This window comes from Fundulus heteroclitus, chromosome 7 (genome assembly GCF_011125445.2).
Source record: "Fundulus heteroclitus isolate FHET01 chromosome 7, MU-UCD_Fhet_4.1, whole genome shotgun sequence".
NCBI classification, from domain to species: Eukaryota; Metazoa; Chordata; class Actinopteri; order Cyprinodontiformes; family Fundulidae; genus Fundulus; species Fundulus heteroclitus.
Window position 1 is genome coordinate 16,912,148 of NC_046367.1, and position 19,611 is coordinate 16,931,758.

General features: G+C 37.9%; 1 protein-coding gene across 1 annotated transcript in view; it reads right to left on the reverse strand.

Moving 5' to 3' along the window:
* The window catches only part of itgbl1 (integrin, beta-like 1), a 74,891-nt gene that overhangs the window by 50,450 nt on the left and 4,830 nt on the right, over nucleotides 1-19,611 (reverse strand). Inside the window, exon 3 of the mRNA XM_036139059.1 lies at nucleotides 2,199-2,345. Coding sequence (XP_035994952.1) covers nucleotides 2,199-2,345 — 147 coding nt within the window. The remainder of the gene's footprint in view (nucleotides 1-2,198; nucleotides 2,346-19,611) is intronic.

The following is a 19,611-nucleotide window of genomic DNA, read 5'->3' on the forward strand; positions in this document are numbered from 1 at the left end:
CTGCCATGCCAAAACTTAGACCATGCACATTGTTTCTTTAGGGTTTTGACTAGGAATCCTTTAATCGGTTTATTTTTTTTGGTTTGAGGAAAGTACAAGAGCTACTGGCTGTAGTTCCCCCTGTGTGTGTCTGCACTCAGTTGCAAGTCTCCTACAAACAGTAAAAAACATTATCATCTCAAGTAACTAGAAACTTATACCAATATGACTAAAAATAGCTTGGTCATAAAGCTAGCTTAAGCCTACAATGTCTTTTGAGGTAATTTCATCATGCAGGGTAACATAAAACATGCCCATACTCTATATATCAATCTACCATGTAATACTAATGAAATTTAGCATGTTATCCCACTGCACTGTAAATCTGTTGAATTTTCAAGCTTAGACATGATGACCCCGATTTTAATGAGATGTCAAACTGTGACTCAGTATTGGCATATATGAGGTTTGGGAAAATAATTATTATAATAAGGTGCTGTAGTATATGTCGTATGTCTTCCTCTTTGACCAATCACTGACAAATCACATCTCGGCCCTACTCTGCTCTGATCATACCCACTCCTGAGTAGGGGTGGAAAAAGCCACAACGGTACTGAAAAAAAAACAGTAAGCGAAATGCTCGCAAAGAGGGTGGAGCCGAGTAGTTTGATTTGCTAAAGGCTAGTTAGGTGCATGCTCTGTAGGTTACATAGCCTGAAGGTTGAGAACTTTACATGCTGATTATACCTGTGTGAAATTTTCCACTGGTCGGCCTTGTGAAAGTGTCTTGCTATGCTGAAAGCAGCTCCCAAATGTAATGTTTTCTGACATTACATATGACAAACCTCCTCCAGCATTTTTGTCTTGTTGGCATCAGGGGTGATGTAAACATCAGAACAAAATACTGCTTTAAATTCTGAGGACAAGTAAGGCTCTCTGGGAGTTTCTTTGAGGATGAAAACATATATAAAATATTAATGTATTTTTCATAGATAAAACTTTTGTGCAAATGAACTTTTAATGGCAAAGGGACATACAGTATGTAAAGCTGTTCCGGCACAATGCTTCGCAAAAGTGATCAAACTTTTTTACATTTTGTCATGAGACTGTTGTATCGTACATAATTGAGAAGTGAAAAGAAAGTATTTTTTTTCTTTAAAAGTAAAAATCTAAAACATGTGCCATCCTTTTCTAATCTTTAACAGCTTTGCACATCTAGAGATTGAAAATTTTGGCCATTCGTCTTTGTAAAATAGAAATAGCTCAGTCTAATTGGATGAAGAGCATCTGTAAACAAACATTTTCAAGTCTTAATAGCTATTTTTCCTTCCTGGCTTCCTTGTCCCTGCAAAGGAAATGCACACTGCTGCTAGCACCATGTTTCTCAGTGGGAGGAACTGTGTTCAAAGTGATGTACTACATTATTGGTTTTCTGCACAAATCATGGTTTGCTTTTAGAGGAAAATGTTAAATTCTGGTCTCATCTGACCAGAGCGCCTTCTTACACATGTTTTTTTTTTTTTTTTAAGAACAGCTATTTTCTTGTTACTCCTATAGAGGATGGACTAAAAGTTTTCATGTCCACATATTTTCCCATCTGAGCTGTTAGCAGAAGCTCCTTCAAAGTTGCTGGGGATCTCACAGGTTAATGTTTTCCCTGCCCGGCCTGTCAGTTTAGGAGTACAGCGGCGTGTTGGGGTGTGTGCCTGGGTGAGCAGTTGTGTCTCTCCATCTTTGGATGATAGATTTAACATGTTCCTTGAGATGTTCCAAGTTAAGGATATTATTTTATATCCTAAACCATTTTTTTAAATACAAGGGCATGTTCCATAGTCTTCATGTTGTTGTTTGCCAGTGTTGTTCAAGAAACCTGTAAGGCCTTTACCAGAACAGCTATATTCATGCAGAAATTAACACAGGACTTAACGTAAAGGGCAAACAACCACAATTCTCACTTTTTTATTGGTAAAGAAGTTTGAAAACAATCCATCAGTTGTCTTCTGCTTCATTAATGATGCGCCGTTTTTGCATTTTTTGTTGTCTGTACCATAAAATCAACCCAAACCCTTACACTGAGGTTCATAGTTGCAACGTGAGAAATTGTAGAAAAGTAAAAAAAAAAACTCAAGCAGTAGGAATAGTTTTGCAAGTCCTCATAGTTTTTGCAGCTTTCTAAACCTTGTTTTGTAATGCTGTGGGCTGATATGTTGTTGCAGTACCTCTGTTGGAGCAAACAACCCCCTGTTGGTTCTTGCACAGCTCTGTGCTCTTCTTGCTTGATAGGCTACACTCCTCCTGAAACTGGCAAGCTTCTCCGAACCAGCCTTCGTCACACTCACACATCCCACAGTCACAGTAGCCACGGTCTAGAGGGAAACATAACACACCACATGCTGTTCATAAGTGCCGAGAAGTATGCAGGTTACCAGTGCTTCACATCAGAACAAGGACACAAATGTTATTTTATTATCTATTATAACACTGCCATTCCAGGTGAGTGGGGCGGAGTTGTACTACAAAATTATGGTCAAATTTCATGTGCTTACCAATTGAACGTTTGTTTTTTTAAGTAACTGCTACCAAGTTTTCTTTTGTGTTTGACAGAACAACCTCCCACATGAATTAATCCATTAGAACACACTTCTGTGTTCAGAGTAGATATCCAGACAGCCTGGCATCATTGTTTGTCATTATACTGTTGGCCACATTGAGCACCATAAAGAAAAAGGATGAACCATTTGATGCAAATAAAAGCTGTCAACAGGTTATTATGAATGTTACTCTCATTGCCTTTAGCAGTGAGGGGCCTTGCATGTCATGCTCGGTCCTTCCCCAGACTCGTTCATCATGTAAATGTGGCATCACTTTCAAGGGCTATCCATCAGTCATTAGGAACATGGAGGTCCCCCCCCCCCCTCCCCATCTCTCCTCATTATAGTAACACCTCTGGGGACTGTGGTGACTTGCTAAGAAAACTGACTTTTGAAATATAGAATCAGAAATGTTATAAAATGTAGAGATTTTTTCTGACCTTTAAGGTTTTAGGAATTTACATTCAATCACAAAAATATAAAATGAAATAAAAGTATTTACTGTGAGACGGTACACAAAACGGTTAATTTGGATGTCTGCAAAAATGTTATTTGTAAAGGTATTAATGAATTACTTTTTCCATTTTGAGATTCAAATTTAGTTTTAAAAATGTTTCTGTCCAACTTCATTTGCGTTCACATTATGATGTGTCATATCCATGGGACTGTGGGTAGTGTGTGTGTGTGTGTGTGTGTGTGTGTGTGTGTGTGTGCTTCACCTCTTCCACTACAGGGTGTGACTGGCAGGTGACTCCGTTCAGCTCCAGCCCATCAAGACCAATCAAGAGAACCTTAGGAGGAGCGGCTTTCCCTGAGGCAGATGCCAGATCGTTTATACTCACCGAGTGGTAATCAGGCCTCCAATCTTTGCTTGTGATCTTCTTATAACCTCCCTATGACCTTTCGCTTATCTCCTTGTGTCCTCCTTTGCAGATATCCTCATCTCCAGTCCCTAGCTCTGTCCAGGATCTCCGTCCACTGCCACCTAGTCATCATACTCCTATAAACGGCTCATTCTGGAAATCCCTCTGATAATTTCTCCTACCTCCCTCTACTTGTTCACCCTGTTGGGGATATGCTGTCAGAATTCCTCCATACTCCACCAACACCACTTACCGTACCTAATTGTCCACCCTCCTACTCTCTGCAGCAATCACAACAAAAACACAGGTTCATTACTAACCTGCACTGTTGCTACAATCTGCCAACATCTGCCTCTGTGAGTGTACTTACCTCCTAGATCTTCATCTTCTCCACAAACAGTAAGAATAAGTTATTTCTTATTCATCTTTGACAACATTATCGTCAGTTTCCAAACTCTACTTCTTCTTCTGCCAACACTCATTTCTGCTCCACAGTGCCTACCTGGGCTTCTCCTGAGCCCTGAAAAAACCTTTGCCTACTTGTTAGTGTCAATAAATCATATAAACCTTCCTCAGTAGTTCATAGTCCATAGTTGTCTTTTCAAGGGTCTTACGAAATGCCAATGTGACAGAATAATCGGGACAGCAACATCCTGCGACACAACAGCCTACCCTCCACTCAGAACAAGGTATGCTCTTTGGTAACAACGAATCCCTGTTGCAAGATCCAACAGCACAACTCATTTGCTCAAACTTAGAATACATTATCTACCCAAATAGTCAGGGCTTCTTTCTCCAGTGTGCTCTAGTGTGTAGCTGCTCACCTTGCTCCTTCACTGACGATGATAATGTAATAATTTTATATATGATTGGGCTCCCTCAAGATGAAGCTCTCCGGTGAGCCAGGGCTGTAATTAATCAAAGCACAATTCACCTATTTTCTTTGGATGAGTCTCTCAAGCCATCTAAGCAGACTTTTGTCACACAGGCGAAGTGAAGGAGAATCCGCTAAAAGACTGTGAAAACAATGAAAAAGGCCCAAATAGCAGAGATGGCAACAGATTTCTAGCCTCGTGAGACCATCCTGATCTCGCGAGCTTTCAAGGTTTCACTCGCAGATCAGTCTGGCTACTCTCCGTTAAAGAAAATTTGGAGCCGTTCACCAAACGAACGTCCAATCAGCGTTGGCTTTGAGGCGGGTTGAGGTGTGACGCAACGGGAAGCGCGTCAGTTCAGTCTAAACAACATGGCGGCTTCAGCCGATGAAACTAGCGTTAGCGTGGCTATCGAGCAAGTTTTATCGGAATTACAGAGTATTTCTTTGCTGAGCTAACGAGCCTTTACCTGCAGCAGCAAGAGTAGCTTGGCTTGTGGTTGTGTTTTCGTCGTCGCTCGTAACAGAGCGACGAGGAATCTGATTGGTTTATTTGGCCCGTCTATCACCAACATAGGCCAATCAGCTAACCAGTATTTTCGCCCCTTCCCAAAGTTACTTCAACGGAAGGTTTCCAGATGGATATGCGGAGCAAATCTATCTGGCGGAGTCAGGTAAACAGATTTCTACATGACAGCAGAATCAAGGTGGAATATCCCAGGTCTTATAGGACCTTTCCTTAATGCACCCAATGAGAAGCTTAAAGATGAACTCTCCTGCAGAGATTAATCTGAGTGCCTTCCTGGGTCCCTCTCCCTGAAGAAACATTAAAGTGTAACGCACCCTAAAATCAACTCCTTTTTTTGCAGATAAACTGTGACTGTACCGAGCCTGACCTTCTGAAATGCCTCGCAGTAAAGCGGCAGCCCAGTGTGATCGAAGGCCAACCGCTATTAATTAAATACGCCGATCTACAGCAACTTTAAGAACCTCATATCAGAACATTTACTCACGTCAGTCAACTCTGCAGTCACATCTGAGCAATCGGCAGGTTTAGTGTCTGCTTCAGTGAACGCCAACGTTCATACTGTATTCCCAGCGACATTCCAGGCATTTCGCTCTTGGAAACCTTTTTTTTTTTTTTTGCTTTTTTTTCAATGGATTTTGGACAATTCTTCATTGTTACGCTGGGCGATGCTAATAGCCAGTAGCTGTTTCCTTATTTTCACCCCTGCTTCGCTTGCACAATGTCGTACTTCCTCTGTTATTAAAAATAAAGGCTATGTTAACTAACAAATTGTGCAAAATCAAAGCTTAAAACGGCAAAATAATAACTAATACACCAACATGACATGATAATCTTTCATAAAAACTTTGTACGCAACCAGAGGGAGCAACTGACAGAAATTAAAATACATCAAATAACGTGGCTATGCACCTTTAAGTCAGCATCAACGCTCAAAAGCTTGACCAATGTTCACCCTCTTTTTGCCTCTTTTTTGTTCCGATTATATCTGAGAAATGTAATGCCAAGAAGAAGCCATTCCTCAGTGTTATGTTGAAGCTACTACGATCTGGCAACGGCCTGACCTCCTTCTCACTTAACTTCAACCTACTGTTCCTATTGGTGCAGAATCCTTTCGTGTCGACATTGGCATCATAACCAGAAGTAAAATATTCATATTTTGTGGACCTGTGAAAATGTATTAAACAATTATTTATATAACTGAAATGTATAGTTTTCCAGACATAACGTTATATTATTGTTCAGTGAAATTAATAATTTTATTTTGCACTGCTCTAGATGTTGTCTGGATGTATTATTTTTGAAACAATAATTTTGTGAGGAAAAAGTTGGAGCTACAACCTTTCATATTACCAATAAACATGTAGATGCTCCAACATACATATACACATGTATATACAGTTACATAATACTCCTACATATACAAATACAGGAAAAAGTACCTTAAATACTTGTCTTTCAGCCCAGGTTTCTATACTCACTGATTATCATAATTTTGCATAATGATTTTCATATTTATATTTGGACATGGCTTTAATTCCACATTCAGATCCTTCAATAATCTCACAACACAGACTAATACACAAAATTGTTTCCTGGTTATTTAAACCGTTTGTGTTTCAAATTTAAACCTTCCCTTTGATGAATTAGCTTCTTGCCAGAAATTCATTTTTTTGTATATATATTTTAGTAATTGATTATTTATCACTTTATACTTGATCTCTAATTTTTGAAATGCAAGTATATCCATACATTTTACAAGTTTAGATGTCCTAAACAGTGGATCAGTATGATCCAGATAAACAACTTTATGTATTGTATCAGTTCAGCAAAAATGTGGGCTTGTCACTTTCAGTACTTTTTCTGTGACAGCGCTATCTCATTTAATTCCTTTATTTGCTCATATTTTAGAATCAACTGACCATCTAGGAATAATATTTCAAGTCTCTATCAGTGGCGTTAAGAGGTCAGATTATTTTTAACCAAATAAATCAGAAGTGAGTCGTGCAATCGGTTTTACTTCCACTGCCAAGCATTGCAGGGGTGATTTAATGTTCATCAATGAGGACAGCATCAGTCTGCATAGCATACTACTGCTTTTGATTTATCTCGAAAGTCAGAGCTCAGAGCTGGGAATGTCATCACATCCATTTGCTTTTTGTTTTCATGCTAACTCCTGTTTGCAATACAAGCAACACTAGGTTTGTCACCATTTGATGCATTTCAACAGAAAAGGAACACAGATAGATGTGATACGCAAGTATGTGTCACTGGTTTATTAAGATGCAAACTGTTAGAAGTGCTAATAAATAGTTTATATCAGCAACTGTCAGTATATGCCACATGCACAACAGCCATATTGGGTATAAACCTTAGGGCTGCTTGTCAAACTCTGACTTTTCCCGTTATGATCTGTTGGATGTATTTTTTTTTGTATTTTCAACTGATCACTCAGAAAATCCTTCTACCAAGTGCAAAGAGAAAACATAAATCAGATTAAGCAATGTTATCATTGGCCCATTGCTGCAATATTTGAGTCAAAGCTTATATTTATATTCTAAAGATTTTGCATCCTCCAACAACATTGAAAGGTAGAAACAAAATGGTGTAATAAGGGTAATACTGAAACACCACGGGGACTGTCAGCGCTATCAATCAACATCTAGTTTTCTAATTATTTTTACATCCATTACTGTCAACCACAAGCTCACAAACTCTTTTGGTTAATGAAAAAAAAATCCAATGTTTATACGGCCTAATTTACCAACATGTTCTTTTGTATTTATCCTGAAGGCTTTTGTAAAAGGGAGACTGCACACGATAACTCTGAGACAGAATTGGATATTATAAAGTCAATGCCACCCACTAGCCTTCATTAATCTCCACTTGACAATCACTCAGACATATAAAACAGCCCTCTTTGTCTTCCAGGTCAAAATTTATGTGGGTTGAAAGCTTCCTGTCTTTCAACACTTTATCTTTTTTTTTTTTTTGTAGCTTCATTAACGGTAATTCTATGTGATATAATATGTCGGAGTCGTTGCATCATTCCAGTGACAAACAGACATATGTGGCAAAAATCCTGAGCGGTGACCAAAAACATCCTTTGGGATCTGGGGGAGGAGGATTAATGTGTCAGCAGTACCAGCAAAACTAATTGGTGGGGGGAAAAATGCATGTGCAAAACATTTTTTTAAACTAGATAATTAGATATCACATAATTTTCTGTCAAACGTCTAAAATACTGTAATGAAGCATATGCTGTGCATGGATCATTGGATACTTGATGAAAATTTCAAAGTCAGCCTGCATTAGTTTAGCAGAAAATCCGTCCTTTGCCACTGAAGGTGGCTCCCCTCGTGTAACAGTTACCTCAATGTCTTGTTTAAAATTGAAACAGCCACCTTGAATACTCTATTAATAGCACTTTATTCCAGTTAAACATATTAATGAAGATCTTGTTGTAATACTCCTGAATAAGAATTATGGTTCTCTCACAATATAGGATTTATGTTATCTGGGAATTAGAGGGTGTGTTTGGGTAAGGGAGTGTTTACTGAAGAATGTAGTTTAAATTCAGAGCTTTCAAAGCCGATTGTTGTCACTGTGGTTTCCACATTATAAAATAACTCACGCAAAGCTATGTGGAACCTCCAATCCCTTTTACACATTGCAAAGAGCTAATAAAAACAGACAACTTACTTGCTTGCAGCTGTCAGGTGGCATTTTGTGTATTAAAATCTTTAGTCTTTTTTAAATGTGCGCTGATATTTGCTTGATTTGGCATCTCAATAAGTTAATTTAGGTAGTAACTCAATTTACAAATGTAAACATATTATATAGATTAATAACACACAGAATGATGATCTCAAGCCTTTGCTGTATTATTTATAATCATTTTCTACTTAGAGCTAATGAAAACCTGAAATTTAATGCCTTAGAAAATTTGAATATTAAATCAGATTTTAAGAGAAGGTGCAAATGGCCATTGTTAGATCTATGTACTGACTTCTGGGACAGCCAGGACACATGTTTATCCAGGTCTGAAAAGGACCTCAGATGGCCTGTGTGCTCATCTGTTTTCATTCAGCATGTGTTTTTTTTTCCCCATTTCCTCACAAATACTCACATTTTTGGGTCAGTTTGTATTTTCCACAAAATTATACTTATATCAGTGTGTGAGTATTACTTAGCCTGGTCGTTGTAGCGATAAAACAACAACACATGATCTTGTGTTCGGCGGACAAGACACCTGTTTCAGCTGCCAGCTTGATTTTTGTGGGCTGTCTTCAGAACCGTAAATCTTTGCTTATACCATTACAGTTTTTACAGTGTTCCAGTTATTTTTACCACAGCTGACAAAGAGCTTTAAAGGCACCGTAGGTGGGTTTAAAAACACTTGTTCATACACCCCGAAGTCGTGAGAGCGGTAATAGGTTTCAATCAGAAATGTCTTTTACTAGTCAACTTGGACAAACTTGAGTGGCTTTTTCTCCTTGCAGCCCACACTGGAATCATTAGGTGAGTCACAGGCAAGGCAAACTGCCCAGGAAAAACTCAGAATAGCAAAGTTAAAGCACATAAAAATATGTACTAGAAAAGAAAATTATAAAAATGAAAAATTTTAGGGGTTTTAAGAGCAAAGGAACAGCATTCCATTGCGGCTGCCTATTTTGCTTTTTCCTCTGTCCTTGGAAAAAGAAACCAAAAATTCTAATTAACCATTTGTTGACTTTATACACAGTACTACTACTACTACTACTACTACTACTACTACTACTACTACTACTACTAATAATAATAATAATAATAATAATAATAATAATAATAATATAAATAAGTAAGCATCCTTTATAAATGGCCATTTTGTTATAAAACTGAAACTGATGCAGTATCATTTGGAACAAGAGACCAAACTACTCAGGTGTCCCTGACATGGAGACATGAAACTTTGTTGCGTGGGGTCTTTGCTAGCTCCTGCAGAGGCCTGAGGAGCAAAAGCATAAAAGCAAAACAAACAGAGCCAGAAAAAGGTTTTTATAAAAAGTCTTCACTCCCTGAAGAGGAGTCAACGAGAGAGTTAGAATGGCTAAAATATGTTCATACAATGACCCAATCAGGTATGTAGGGGAGACAGGGGATAATTGTCACACTTTTTACACTCATACATAAATATTGGAATCAAAACACAATATATAAAAAAAACACATGTACCAGATGAAAGACCAAAGTCTCAGGTATATATTTTGTATTCGGGTATATTTCATATCTTATTTCTGTGCAGAGTTATAAGCGATCTAATGGAGATTGTCACCATGTGCACGGCCATGTTCTGTTTTTCTTTTATAACTCCTGACCATCTTCTTTCTCACTTTGTCCTCTCTTTTAAATCGCTCTTTTTTCTGTAAAAGTAATGTCAAATTTTTATTAGGATGTGTTGATTTAAATTATTTTTGAAAATTATAATTTTGGGGTAAGTTGTTACATGTGACAACTTACCCCAAAATGACTGTGACAAGTTGCCCTAAATGACCATGTTTGCTAATGCTAGCTCGATCTTAACGTTAGGCTTAATCAGAACAATGACTGAGGTATGACTGGATGCCTTAATATCTACTTTAACAAGTCCATGTGTATAACTGCAAGAATTTTTAGCTGAATGAAGGTTATTTAAAAAAATATAGAGTTCATATTTTTTACTTTGGGTAGTGGAAAATGGTCAATTGGTGCTCATCTCAACTTACAATGTCTTGTCCTCTTCTCACTCAGTCCGTGAGACCTGACCATGCAAAGGAAGAAAACTAGTATTCCACTTTTTGGTTGCACCCTCTGATGGAGAAGATAATTGCAATGTGACAACTTACCCGTGTGACAACTAGCCCCGGTCTCCCCTACAGGGAAAGTGTTTTCACTATGCTTGCACCTCTTCGTTCTCACTTCTTCTTTGGAATTGAGTTAAAAGGAAAATGAATTTAACGGAAATATTAGGAGGAATAGTAAAGTTAAAGATTGTTCTGAGGCAGATGAATAGCCAGCTCTTTATTTCCATTGATGTTTTGTGGGGAAGGGGGTTTGTATTCATCACTGAAGTAAATAAGAAAACATAAAAACACACACACGTTGTGTTTAATTGCACATTCTGGGTGCTTGTGCTGTAACTGATGCCTAGAAAATCTAAATTACCAATCTGTTTAATTAAAACAGTAAAATTGGAGTTTATTGAGCAAATCTTTATTCTGTTAACTAACAGGCCCCCCACTAGTTATCTTTTAACAGCAATCAATAACTAGTTTAACACGGGATTTCATTATGAGGTAGCGTAGCAAGCAGAATGTTTCTATCAGTGGGGAAAAGAGATAGATCTTCCTGCTTTATAAAAGGATGCTAATAGGGTCCTGATCAAATATCCATGAATGACACTGAAGCAGGCTTTGTGGATCACCTGGTTACACATGAAGTATGTGCGTCACGTCTGAAGCGCTGCCTCTCTATATTTCATTTGAGGAAAAAGGGATGTGAAATTCATTGTGTTTTGCTGCGCTGTAATGGGGTTTATTTGCTTCAACATCTCATTTTAGCGTCTTTACGTACCTAATGATTTAAAAGTAAACATTCCATTTTCTACATGTGATGTATGAGTGCTACTAGGGAGTTAAATAGTTATTAGCTGAATAATGTAAAGTAGGTCAGAGTGTATAAGATGACGCTATATTAGTGTCTCCGCACTCCAAGTTGAATATTTTCTGGGGCAGACAGAGCATATGCATAGCTTAGGAAATAATTGTGTAATGATAATATCGAGGCATTGATGTGACATTTGAGTAACAATACCATCAATTTTGTGGCAGTGGGAAATATGTGTGTCATATAGTAAACAGTGTTTTTAAGCTGTGATGTTCATGCCAGACAATTGTTCAACACATCCAAAAGATCAACAGTACCGTGTCTTACATGGTGATCAAATTGTCTATCAGATACCTGGGTGGCCATTAAGATGAATAAAAGCACATGTAGCAAAACCAAAGCCTTTAACATCTGCCTGATGTACCCTTACTTTTGATGTGTCCTGGCTATCTGGATCTGGACAGCATTTATGCAGTTTGATTATTTTTTTTTTTTTAGAGCTATGTTCTTCCTTTGAAGATCAGGAAGCAAACCAAAGAGTTATGAACTGAATGTTTGCTTAAACTCAATAACCATGATGCATAAGGATAATGAAGCTAATTATGGAATATGACACACTTTTAACCATCATTCCTAACTTTTATTGCAACGTGAACCGAGGGTGAAAACAGTATCAGTGCAGAACATATCAGCAACACATGCTAGCTAGCAAAGGATTTAAAGTTGAGGTCTTCATGTGTTCAGCACATGTAAAATAATTTACCAATAGATGTGTAGAATTATTTTCAGCAGCCTTTTGATACTGATAAATAACATGGCAGCTGGGGCATAAAGCAGTAGGACTAAACTCAGCCATGTCCATTGTAAGGTTGGTATGCATAGTTTATGTGCATAACAAATGGTAGCTACTAAAATCCTTAAAGTCAGACCAGGTGTTTGAGAATTTAATGACTCTTCAAGAAGAATCTGTGCTTCCACGACTGTGCTTTTACAGCATATCTGTATTTTATCAAAACATAGTTCAAAAGTAGCTTGCAGGAATAGGAAAATGACTCAGAGAAAAATAGAGCCAGGAACTTTTAAAGATTAATGTTCCCCATTTATAAAATGGAAATAGGAGAGAAGCTTTAGAAACTGTGTGGCAACTTTCCTACGTTGGCCTGCAATGACAAAAGTCATACTTAAAGCAGCAACTGGAAAAATATTCCTTAAAATAACCATTTGCAATTAGCTAGTATCTTGTAGCACATTGGAGACATTGTAAGGAGATTTACTGCCATCAAAATACCAAAGGTGGGACAAAAGCATTGGCTTTTACCCCAGTTGGTGTGCAGATGTTATTCCTGGTCACATTCCAGCAGCACAAAATAGTGGCAACTAAGCATCAGGAATTAATAACAACTGGATCATTTCTGCTAAAGCTCTATGTTTATTCACATTTTAGTTTCATAAATATAAATTATTTAGTTTCACAGAAAAAAATACATTTACCACAAAAATATGGTTGTAACGTTTCTGGTGGAATACTTAATAAAAACCTGATTCACCCTGTTTTGCCAAAATAATATGCTTGCTTTTGTTTTGAAATATACACTACTTATGTGTGTTTTGCTATATTTCTGTCAAGTATGTCTATTGACAGCAGACAAAAACAAGGCAATGAAGGCCATTGATGGGAATTGCAGGTGCAACTCAGAGAGCCGATTGTGAAGTCAAAACACAACAGCAGGTAACAGACACACAGCAGAGCTGTGAAGATTACACCAAGTCCAGCTCAAGGTCCAGCAAACCTCAGAAGTGTAAATAAAACATGCCTAATATGATAAACATTTAAATATGTATGTCAAGTCCAAAAATAATCATATTTCCCAAAAGTCTATAACATAACACAAAAAAATCATTACACTAATTTCAAAGTGCCCTCTCATTTTGGTTTATAGACTTTAATTTAATAAAATGTTACTATTAATCATTCAAACTGAGTTTTCAGGTTATTTCAACTGTGTGCATGACCTTTCAAATTTCTGTTGTTATGAGCTGAATTGCTTTTCTAGTTTCCTGAGAGTATTCACTTCACCTTTTTTAAAGTGTCAGTAAGAACATGTGCATGGGCCCAACTCTCTGTCAGCGCTACAAAGCACCATTTACTGTCATAAGCTGAAGGATACGGGGTCCAGTAAGTCAATCTGGCAGCCAGTTTTCTTGTAAACTTATATTGTTTTGTCTTTCAGTATTTGTGTTTTGCATTCTGGGTTACAACAGGACTTAGCGATGTTCTGTTAGTTATTGTTTTACTGATAAAACAATACTGATAATCTTTTTATGTTGTAATGATTTAATGTCATTAATTAGTCTTTAAAGATATATTGCTTCCTGCTCTCCCCCCTAGCTGCATTCAGTAAATCAAACCCACCTGTTTTGTACCCAGCTCAGTATTTTCCTCCTTGTTTTTGTTTTTTCTTTACACTCTTTCGCTGATCTTTCTGTCAAGCTTCAGTCTTTTTATGCACTAATTTCCAGTTTTTGTGGTCTATTGGAGATTCATTCTTTACATATTGTATTTATTTTGGTTCTATTTTTAAATTCCGTCCCAGCCATAAGCCTACCTGCATCCTACTTGTGTTTGATTCCTACACCACATGAACCATTAACGACATTTAGGTAAGACAGACCATACATATTGTGTTAGATATTTCGTTGATTAGTTATTTAACATTCTGGCAGTGTTTTTGGTTCAGTTTCTTTGGCTAACATTCACTCCCAAAGTGTCAATCCCTTTTTCTTTTGTGTGAAGGAATTACATTAATTACGTTATATCCAGTAATAGTATCCATAATTTCAATTGGATATCAGTCAACTCCTGAGCAGGACACCTAATGAAAAAAATATACAATACACAATATCACACAAAATAGCTTGTTTTATCTTCCATTATTAGTATCTGTGACTTAGTATGGGGTCCAACATAAACCAGTGTATGCTCTAACTGAGACAGGACCTAAGAGAGAAGAGACACCTATAGAGTTAAGTCAAAATGATCTCGTGATTTGACAATGAGATAATTATCACGTAAGAGTGCAACTAAACTCCATTCATCTGTTCTCAAATAACAATTGACCATTCACTCTTATGTTAAAGATCAGCTGCAACTATGTTACCTGGTCTTTAACTTTTTAAGTCGCACTTTATTAAATTCTGCCCAAATTCAATGATGTAAAAAAAATACATTATAGTATTGAGCCACCTGGACTATTTGCTTTAATTGAGGTGAAGCTAATTAACCTCTGCTGAATCAAATATGCAGAATGAAACATGTCTTTGCCAGAAAAGTTAATTTTTTTTGGTAATGAAAAATACACACTCCAACCCTAATGAAGAAAATCTATTGGATCTTATCAGTGGACTTTTGTGACAGGCAGAGATAAGGGAGCCGTAGCGAGAGAAATTGGCTGAAAGCACATGCATGGTGTGCAGAGAGCGGTGATGTGCCTGTGTGTATTTGGGGGGCGGGGGGTCCTTCTTTTCAGCCGGCTTTGATTGCAACCGCTGGGCACAAGTATGCAACTGTGTGAGCATGTGGCTGGCGGTACGCATGTGTGTGCTGAAGAGTTATGTATAAGATCTAACCTCATCATGTATAGCTTGTGTATGCGTGATGGGAGACAGTAGAGGAGGGAGGGTGTGAAAATCCATCCTTCTTCAAATGCATAGGTACCATTGGCAGGCAGTGAGTGAAACCCCATTATCAGGATGAAGCAGGGTCTCGCTCCAGACTGCTGAACCATAATGAGCTTCTCACAGCAGCCAACTTGTCTTTCCAGATAAATCATACGCACACACCCACATGCACACCTATCTCTATTAGACGTGTTCTGGATGCTCAGACATCTCCCTTAAACCTCACTCACAGCCCAGAGACATCAGGGACACAAAGGTGTAGGGGTTTTTATGTTTAATTCCTAGCTGCGTTCCTCCCACAGCTTTCAAAGCATCTCACCAAACCTGTTGTATTTTAAATAATTAGAAAAAATACATGCAAACAAATTGACAGAGTGTAGTTCTTTTATACATCATGTAGCGGCACTACCCCCCATTAAACTTTGAATAACCTTTGATTAAACCCGCTTTTGGAATAGCTGATTTCAATTTGTTCATTCTTACCCAGGCCAAATTCATGAGAGACCTGTACTATCAAGACATTACTTAAACCTTTGAGACAACATGGAGTGGGCTAAAAGTAACATAAGTACCAGGCGTACAGCATTTCAGGAACTGATAAGAAACAAATTTAATTACATCTATCAGTCTGAAAAGGTTCAGCCTTGCCAGATGTGGCCAGCTTACAATGACTGCTACAACAGGTCACAAATGAACCAAAAATATCATTCGCACTGCAGCAAGCCCCTCTGACCTCAGATAATCAACAATAAAAAGAAAGAGGGCAACAATGCCACAAACAGCTCTCTGGTAGGACTGTGTCAAAACAGGGAGGAAAGCAATGCTGTTTCCTCTTGCAACAGCAAGGCATTTTTGAATGGTCCCCACCTTGAATACCAACAGCACCAGGCTGCTAATACAAAGAGAAACACAACTTAAAATAACTATGTGGGTTCGGCTCAGGCAGTGCACCTCCATATTGTGCAGATTCACAGTTGACACCATTATATTACTTTAGCTACATGTGGCTATGTGCATTAAAGCCACATTAAAGGAACAGTGTGTAAGATTTACACCCATCTACTGTTACGCTAAATGAATTACAAACGACCAAGAAGCACGCTCTGGTGTCTCGTCGTTAAGCACATAATGGCTCTGTTTCTAACATAACGTTAAAATAAACCACACTGTTATATTGAATTAACTTACCTGTCCAGCAGAAAGCTTGCGACGTCCGCATCCGTTTGGAAGCCCCTCTTCCTCATGAATTATCTCCAACTGGTAAAAGCTCCGCCAATATAGATTTGTTTTCTCCCGGTTATTACTTATTTTTCTTTTCTTGGTTACTTTCTCTGTGATAGACTGGTGACCTGTCCAGGGTGTACCCCGCCTCTCGCCCATTGACAGCTGGAGATAGGCACCAGCACCCCTCGCGACCCTTATAGGGATAAGCGTGTATAGATAATGGATGTTATGGTTACTTTCTTTCTCGCTGGTCAGAGAGTATGGATGGTCCTCCTTTTCAACAGAAAACAGCAAGTAGCATGATCTATGGTCACCATTGTTTTTTTTTTTACTCCTCCACCAACAACATGTCTTCATATACAAGTAAAATGTGCAAGGCTAACAAGTTTGTCCCCTTTTGACTGCTGTAATCAAAAACGGTGACACAACATGAGTGTACCACCACCTATGTATCTATAAACTAAACATTGTAAACTATGGGAACATTTTAATTTTTAATGCAATTGTTATTAGACTTTGGCAGAATGTGTATATATGAAAGCAATACATGATTTTTGCTAATAAAACGTCAAATTAGTTACACGTTGTCCCTTTAAGGTCACAATGAGACCATAAAGACTGTGCAGGCAGGTTAAAAACTACAAGCTTTTGAGTCAAAGCTTTTAAATGGCACATGCATTGTTAGTTCACAGTTTTGCTGTAGCCTAGGGCTGCTTGTCATTATTCTTTTTTGTCAGGTGTTAGGTGTGTTCCTGTCAGCTACGTTTATTATTAATTTAACAAAATGAAGTAAAGACTATAAAGAAGCCAGCAAAAACAACATCCTCTCTGCCTTGCCAGAGCCGTCTGCTGATCCGGCCAAAAAGGGTAGTACTTTGAATTGGTTGGCAGTACAAAATGAGAAAGTGACTACAGAATATGTCAACATAAAGTACATACAGTATTAAATACAACACTTCAAGGTGAGAGTAAAAGGTTAACATTTAAACTCCCTTTAAAGTTGGGCATCAATAACACTTGAATGATTCTGACATCAAGCTGATTGGGACTTGGGACTATAGTAATTGCAAACTCAATTACATGAATTGTATTTCAACTCTACCATGAAATCGGACAAACACTGATCATAAAATGCTGTAAGTTCTTTATGATAAAGGTAGTAGTTTTAAATCCAGCAGAAAATGAAAGTATGCATCAGAGCACCATTATCTTTTTTTTTCCTACACTCAAAACAAAGTTTGTAATTGAACAAACTGTTGAAGTGAAACATTGGGTAGTTTTCACTTTTAATGTGTGTAATGAATCAGGAGAAAATCTAAATATTTTCATATTTGACCTGCCAATAACAACACTTAAAAGGAAATTGATTTCTAACAGTGATCCATTGCTTGGTGCATCAACAATTCAAGTATATCTAAAGAACTTGATTCTTTGATTGAGGGCTGGAAAGTAAGCAGGAAGCACATGTGAAAGGGAGTCTGTTTTTGCGAGCTACAATGCATTTTTTAAACAATAGTATTGTCAACAAATATTTGACAATTTGCAGTTTTCTTCTCTTTTAATCAACGTAAGCAATAGATAATCAACGTAAATATAAAAAGCAGTTTTCAAATGAAGGTTTCATCCATTAAGGTAAAAAAAAAATTATATCCACACCAGCCTAGCCCATGAAAATATAAATGCCCCGCTTGTTAAATCATGAAGTACTTATAACACCCCACATTTTATACAGTTTCTCCAGTCACACCCAGGCCTCATTACTACCAGACCTGTATAATCCGACCGGAGCAGTTAAACAGAACCTGTCCCTCAACATAAAGTTTTAAAAATCCGCAACATATCATCTGAAATAGTAAATATTTTCATAAGCCAAGGAAAAATAAAGTCACTGACACCTATTAGTGCAGAAAAAGATGACACTACCACTTATAAAGCTTAGGAACATCAGTGAAGCACGATCCAGAAATTAAGATAACATGGAACAGTGGTGAACCATCCACTCAGTGCCAACCTATAGAAAACACTCCAAGCGAACTGACAACCCATCCTGGAGGACACAAAATAACCCAACTCATATCTTAAGCAGTGGAGGCCTCATTTGCCTCAGTTAACGTCAATATTCAAGATTCAATATTAAGAGACTGGACAAATGACATCCATAGAAGAGTTCCGAGGTAAAAAATAATAATTCTGCCTGTTACAAAGAGTCAAAAACCCACCTCACACAAACGTAACATCATCTAGATAATGCAAAAAATTGTAGTGTAAATCTAACATGGCATTAAAAAAAAAGCATCACACTAAGGGTCAAACATGGTGGTGCCGGTGTGAGGATCTGAGGCTGTTTTGCTGCTCCAGGACCTGGACGATTGGCTGTTACTGATAGATTCATTACTTCTGCTCTCTTGCAGAAAATCCTGATCTGCCTTGAGTACACCTCGGGTACGCACGGACCTCCGTGGCGTGAACTACGCCCAATTATTTGGGGGCCTTTACATGAATGCACTTCTAGTTTCGACATTACAGTCAGGCAGTCTTGTAGACTGCTCAGGGGGGCTGTCAGGTAGTGACACAGTGTACCGTAATGCTCCGAATATTAATTGAGCGACTCGGCTTTGTTGCTTACCAAAGTCCATCCATCCATCTTCTAACACGTCTATCCCTTGTGGGGTCACTAGGGGTGCTGGTGCCCATCTCCAGCTGTCAATGGGCGAGAGGCAGGGTACACCCTGTGCAGGTCACCAATCTATTGCAGGCTTACCAACATTGTACTTACACATTTTAACAGATTTTGAGCCCATTGTACCACCTAAAATCAGTCAGCAAGCGAACCGTAATCATACATAAGATGCACTGGCTTATAAGGCACACCATTTTGAGAAAATCTAGGATTTTAAGTGCGCCTTATAGTCCGAAGAATACGGTAGGTATTGGACCAAAATTCCTCCACAGTGATATCAAAGACTCATTAGCAGTAATCACAAACGCTTGATGACAGCTGCTCACAGAATAACTATTAGGTCATTAGGTTTAGGCGGCCATTACCGTTTAATATAGCTTTTTTCTTTCGATGAATGAAATAACAAAGCTACATTTTGTATGTAATTTATCTTTGTTTGTTGTTTGAAAATGGTTGATGATCTGAAATATTTCATTTTGACAAGAAAGCAAGAGCACACAAAATCTGAAAAGGGTTAAATTTGTCTTTACAGCCCTGTTACAAAGAACAACTAGGAGTAAAAGGTTAACTTT